This window comes from Mustela erminea, chromosome 19, assembly GCF_009829155.1.
Source record: "Mustela erminea isolate mMusErm1 chromosome 19, mMusErm1.Pri, whole genome shotgun sequence".
Classification (NCBI taxonomy): domain Eukaryota; kingdom Metazoa; phylum Chordata; class Mammalia; order Carnivora; family Mustelidae; genus Mustela; species Mustela erminea.
In genome coordinates this window covers 30,350,170-30,356,169 of record NC_045632.1, presented here as the reverse complement: position 1 = coordinate 30,356,169, position 6,000 = coordinate 30,350,170, and the positions used below count along the sequence as shown (strand labels likewise).

Below are 6,000 nucleotides of genomic sequence, written 5' to 3'. Positions count from 1 at the left end.
TATTTTTCCTGCTTGGTTCCAGAAAGATAATACTGGGGTAAGGTACACACACAGGTGTCACCAAGCTGGAGAGCCTACTTTGGAGAACAGAAGAACAGAAGAAAAGCAACCCATCTGAAGCTCCTCTGAAAAAGTTCAGGCCCCGGGGCCAGCCAAGTGTGTTCAGGCGACGGAAGTGTTGGAGAGTGTCCGCTAAAATATTTGAAATTTCTCCCTTTCTCCATTCCGGTTAAAGCAGCTTCTAGATAACCAAACTGGGGAAGGGGGGTGGGGGCAAAAATCCCACCGCCTTTCCTTAACGTTCTCATCTAAGCAATAAAGTCACTTCCCTTCGCCAAGGCTGAGGGTCAAACTCTCAAATTAACCCAAAGCAATAAAGCAATGTGGGGGGGGGGCGTGGAGGGAAGAGGGGAAGGAGCGGGGAGAGACAGAGACAGAGACAGGGACACAGAGAGAGAGATGTAGCTTAAAGAAAGAGAGAGAAAGAGGAGGTGGGTGAGTGCTGTTTGAGGAAGTTAATCACCCAGAACCTTTTAGGAAAATGGGGACATTTTCTCTCTGAGAGCAGTGAATGATCCGCCTAGATCCAGTTACTCAAATGCCTTTCGAATACAAACAAGAGCAAAGGAAATACGGAGAGAACCGACACAAGGCTTAACTCGGGAAGCTTCAAGTCTGCCTACCTGTGAAAGGTCAGGCACCAACACCCCTTCTGGAAAATACCACAGGTGTACATGGGGTCCCGGGAGGCCCTCATGCCGGTTAGCTGCTCGGTTAGGTGCCTCCGAGTAGGGGCCATTCCTGCGTAAAGGCGGAGTAGGGTAGACGGACCGGGGGACCGGCACCACGAGGGACGAAGGGGACGAGGGGAGGAAATGCCGGAACGAGGGGTGGCAAGAGAGCGGACGGCGTGTGGACGCCGGTGGCCGGGGCTGGGGGCCGAGCGAAGCGGGGCTCGGAAAGGGGGGGGTAGGAGGGCCACACCGGGCACCGGGCTGGCGGCCGGCCCGCCGAAGCGGCCGAGGAGCGGAAGGGAGCGAGGAGCGCTCCGAGGCATCGGGGACAAAGAGGACCGGAGAGGGAAGGGGGGGCGAGGTGGGGAGAAGAGGGGCCCCGGGGAGGGGGGAGGCCGCGGCGCGCGCGATGGGCACAGCCGGGGCTGCGCGAGGCGCGGGGTGAGCCGCGAGGGGCCGCGAGGGGCAGGGGCCGCAGCGGGGCGGGGTCGGCGCGCCCGGGGGCGGTCCGGGCCGAGGAGCGCACCGGCGGGGCGGGCGGCGCGCCAGCTGCCCGCGGTGGGAGGGGCGGAGCGGCGGCGGCGCGGGGAGGGGACCGGCGGCGGAGGCAGGAGGGGGAGAAGGAGGGGAGGGGCCGGGCCCCTTGTCTCCGCGGCTCCTCTCCTCAGTCCGCCCGGGGAGGAGGAGGAGGAGCGGGGCCAGCCGCCGCCGCCGCCGCCGTCCCAGCCTCGCCCCGCGCACCTGAACTCGCCGCGCCGCCCGGGCCCCCGCGCCGCGCCCCGCGCCCCGGGCGCCCGGCCCGCGCGCAGCGCTGCCTCGGTGCCCCGGCGGGGCGCGTCCCCCGGGCCGCCTCCCGCTCTCCCGCGGCTCGCGTGGCCGCGCCTTTGTGTGCGGCGGCCGCTTCTCCCGGGCTCTTCGGGCTCCGGTCGCAGCGCTCTTGCGGCCCCGAGCCCCGCGCGCCGCCCCCGGGCAACCCCGGCCGGGCGCCCCCGACGGTGGATCTAGCGGCTTCGAAGAAGCGGGCACCGGCCCCGGCGAGCCCTAGCCCCGGCCCCCGGCCCCGGGCCCGGCTCCGGCATGGATGTGAGGTTCTACCCCGCGGCGGCCGGGGACCCCGCCGGCCTGGACTTCGCGCAGTGTCTGGGCTACTACGGCTACAGCAAGGTGACCGGGCCGGGGCCGGGGGGCGGCGGGGCGGGGGCCACCTCCCCATCCCGGGCGCGCCCCGCGCTCCAGCTCCCCGCCCGCTGCACTTTTCTCTCCCCTCTCCACGCCTTTCCTTTTTGCGCCTTCGTCTCTGTCCAACTCTCTCACTCTACTCTTTCTGCCCCCTTCCTACACCCCCCTTTTTGTCCCCATGCCGGCGCTACTTCTCTCTCCCCCCTCAACTCCCCCCTCCAACCCCGCCGACTCTCCTTTGCTGCCCCAAAGAAGCGAAGAGCAGCCCGAGGACTGAAAGAGGGGACACGCTTGTGATTCTTTGTTGTTGTTATTAGTAAACATGGGCGCAGCGCCCCTGAGTTGGGGGGGGCACCTCACGAGTCCCCGATCTCGTGGTCCGACGACCTCGCCACACCCCCACCTCACCAACCCCTCTTACCTTCCCCGCGCACTGGAGAGCTGGACCCGGGGCCGCTCGGGGGGAGGAAAGGAACAAACTTTTGAGCGTGCCCTGGATTGGGCGGGGGCGGTGGGGGCGCGAAGTGTTGGGACCCCCGCAGGTGGCTTTTGCTGCCCTCTCGCTGGGGCGCCTTGGACCCCGGAACGGAGGTGCCAGCCCCTCCCTCGTTAGCTCCAAGCTGCTTCTCATCTTTCATTTTTTTTGGGAAGGGGTAAGTTTTGCATTTCGGGGAGATCAGGCTTGGAGACCTCCCCACCACGCCCTGGGTCAACCCACCTCTTCTCCCCCCACTCCCCCGCGGCAACTTCGAGGACCGAGTTTTTTCAGGTGGGCGAAGGTGGGTCTCGGAAGGGCAGCTGGCGCAGCTCGGACCGGCGAGGCGGGGCTGGAGTCGCAACCCTTGGGCCAGGGCGGCGTGGACTCCCCTTCTGGGTCCTTCCTGCAGCCCCCAGGTCCAAGCTTTGGAGGAAACATTCACCCCGAGGGCGATGCTCAGAGAAAGAGCTGTGCTCTGGATGGCCTGTGCCTTTTGAATGTGGTTTTTCTTTCTCCTTCCCCCTGCTCCTCCCTCCCCCCCCCCCTTTTCTTTCAAATCGTAGTTTGTTTATGATTGCTTGGATAACAGAGGAGGAAATAAGGAGCCGCTGAAAGAAAGGTGCTATACAAAACTAATGAATAAATAACAGGAAGAGGAGGGATTGTATCTAGAGTGAGGAACAGTTTGCTGTGCCCCGTGGCTGATGGAGGCTCGTGTTCCTTTCTATTTGTTTATACTCCGTTCCCAACTCCAGTGCTGAAGTTTGTGAAAGACCTTTAGGGTCTCTCTGCCTAACCCCTCTGTCCCCGTCGCCCAGCCCCGCGCCTGGCACCGCGGGCCTCCCCACCAGTAAAGAACCAAGGGACATTATTCAGTGTGTTTTAACCCTTTGGTGTGCTGGCGGTGGAGGGCCGGGGTTGGTGGTTGGGGGGGAGCGTTCATGCTCTCAAAATTCCAAGAGTGGTACGTGAAGCTTAGAAAGGGAAGCAAGAAAAGGCCTCTGTCAGTAGCCAGGGTTAAGGGTTTTAGTTTCTGTCCTCTGATTTTGGATTTACTCAGGTTATTAAATGCTTTAAAAAGTCCCCCTTGTATGCTCAGTTAGTGACTTGGGCAGCCTAATTAAGTATGTCGTGTTTCTGAGAACACACCTAATTGTTCCAGTGGGGTATTATTTATCTGCTTACAACTTAGCCTGTGTATGCAAGCCTGGGAGAACTGGGCATGCTCTTATTTTTGGAAGCCATTACCTTGCTTAATGTAACTACTTCTTTCTCTGATTTAAGATCAGCAACACTCGAATGACACCAAAATAGAAACCTTTTGTGCTAATCCAGTCTCTGTAGTGCGTGGCAAATCTCTCTGTTCACTGCGATCCCAAGGGTACTTCAAGGGACCAGAGGAAATTGTGGGTGTTTTGTGTGTGTGTCTCTTTTTTTTTTTTATTTTTTTGAGCAAAGCTATTTTGAGCCCATTTAAACTCAGAACATTTACTTCAGGAGGGTATAGAAAGCTCGAAACCCACCCGTTATTTATGGAGATGCTTGTTCAACTTCGGGAGTGAGAATGCAAGTTGGTTTGCTGTCATATTTTCTTTACACAGCTTTTTGCCTGGAACAACCTGGTTTCTTAGTAATTCACCGATCTGGTGGTCCCAAGTGCTGTGTATATCTGATTTATGAAAGTTAGACACAGTGCTTAATATTGGTGGAAATCAAATTGTACTTCTTTTAAGGGATGTCCGCATTTAATTCCTTGCAGATAAAAATCCAATAATCTTGCATTTGAGCCCCAATACTTTATCTTCGTACTCTTAATTTGAGCAGAGAAAAAACCCAATTTTATTCACAGTGATTTTTCTTTATAGGGAGAATGTAGTAGAAGAGGAAGTATTAACTTCGTGGGTATAAAACAGCAAGTGATAATTAAGGGTTTATAGCATTTTGTTTCACAGCTAACTTGTGTGTCTGAGGTGGTACTATTCAGTACAGATTTATACTGAAAGTGTAAAAACTAGCATACGAAGACATGCATTTATTTTAATTTGGAAATACCTGTAATTATTAATCTCTTAAGACTTAACTCTCGGTGAGGTATATTATCACTCCGGAGGCAAAATGATGGGTTTCAAACAAAGTATGTTTCTGCCCTTTCTTGTTTTTAACTACCATCTGGGAAACTTTTTAGAAGAAATTCAGAACCCTCTGCTCCAGGCTTAACAAGTGAAAAGTTAGCACTTATCTTTAAATTTATTTACCAACCGTGAATAATAGGGTTTCATTCATTTCTCTCTTTAACAAATGACCAGAGTCTTCCGTATAAATTATATGTTGTGTGTATTATCTTTACATTCTGTGAGTATATGGATCCTTTTAAAATGTCAGCGCTCGGAAAGTGTACTGTCTATGGATAATGGATGAAAGAGTTTTGAGGGTTCAAAAGTCATTGCAAGTAGGAGAATAACTTCAAATAAAATATAGCCAGGATCATTAAAATCAGTTAATAATTCATGAGCCAGCCGCTGATGTATAAACTTACAGTCATCTCTGCTTTCTAAGGGCTAATTTCCATTTTAATTTCAAGTGGAAAATCTACTGTTTGAACATTCCTTTTTCTGATGTGGCTAACAAATTAAACTAACACCTATATTTTTTAAAAAGGCTGTGTGGGGGGCGGGGCTAGGCTTATGTTGCCCAAGTGCAGTAGGGATCCACTGTCTATATATCTGGAATTTTTCTTTCCCCAGGGAAGGGGAAAGGACACAGTCCTTTCACCAGTAAGATAATATGCATCAGATCAATTAGCATGTAGTTGTCAGAAGTCTGCCACCCCCAAATAAACTATTGTATTGAAGGTGGGTGTGAGCCAAGTGAAATGACACAGTAGGTTAATAATGAACTTGGACCAGACTCTAGTTACTAGCTTTTTCTGTGTATTCTTAGGTTTTGTTTTGTTTTGTTTGATTGTTTTTAACCCCCTGCCCCCTTCCAAAATCTGGCTCTTGACTTCTTACCCTGTGCAGAATGGCCTTTGGTTGGTTTTAATTTATCAATCCCAAATCTTGCTTTCTAATTACTATATGTGTGATTGATCACTCTGCTTAATTAAGGTGTTCTAATGTGAGTGCTTTTGCCCCACCTCCTTGGGCTGTCCTCTACCTTGGCCAGCTTGGAGAGTAAGAAGACCTGAAGGGTCGTTTGTCATTTGTCTATCTTATTGGAGACCGTGGTTCAAATTGAGGCCACACTGAGAGGGGGATTTGAGTGAAACTTTTTTTAAGTTGAGACCTTGCACTGGTGTGAGAACCAGAGATTTTGTTTCTAGGGCCTGGTGTATGGGGGTGTTGAATTTTGAGAGAAGATTGAGTGATTTCCATGTGAGGTCTTCAAATAAGATAGCTATTGAAGCCATGTTGTGAAAGAGTTAGAAGGTTTTTCTAAGGACAGTAGACAAGGGGTCATAAACTCAAAATGCCTCTAGGGACAGCCAGTTAGCCTACATGAAGATAGGGTTTGTGGTCAGATGGAGAACATGCCCCGTGTAAAAGGGTAGCCTTGCTCAGCATCCCTAGATTGTTGCCATGCCAACGTTTGGGCCCAGTATCTGCATTT

At 53.0% G+C, this 6,000-nt stretch overlaps 1 protein-coding gene across 3 annotated transcripts in view; it reads left to right on the top strand.

The window, feature by feature from the left end:
• The first annotated feature begins 614 nt into the window (after positions 1–614).
• Positions 615–6,000, top strand: part of TOX3 (TOX high mobility group box family member 3) — a 111,841-nt gene continuing 106,455 nt past the window's right edge. The window contains exon 1 of one of the 3 annotated variants that reach the window (XM_032325403.1): positions 615–692. Coding sequence is in view for 2 of the 3 variants with exons in the window: in XM_032325402.1 (XP_032181293.1) it covers positions 1,812–1,898 (87 nt within the window). In the remaining variant the exon portion in view is untranslated. Of the gene's footprint in view, positions 693–1,336; positions 1,899–6,000 lie in introns of those variants that run through there. The other 2 variants (XM_032325402.1, XM_032325400.1) reach the window with 2 other exon arrangements.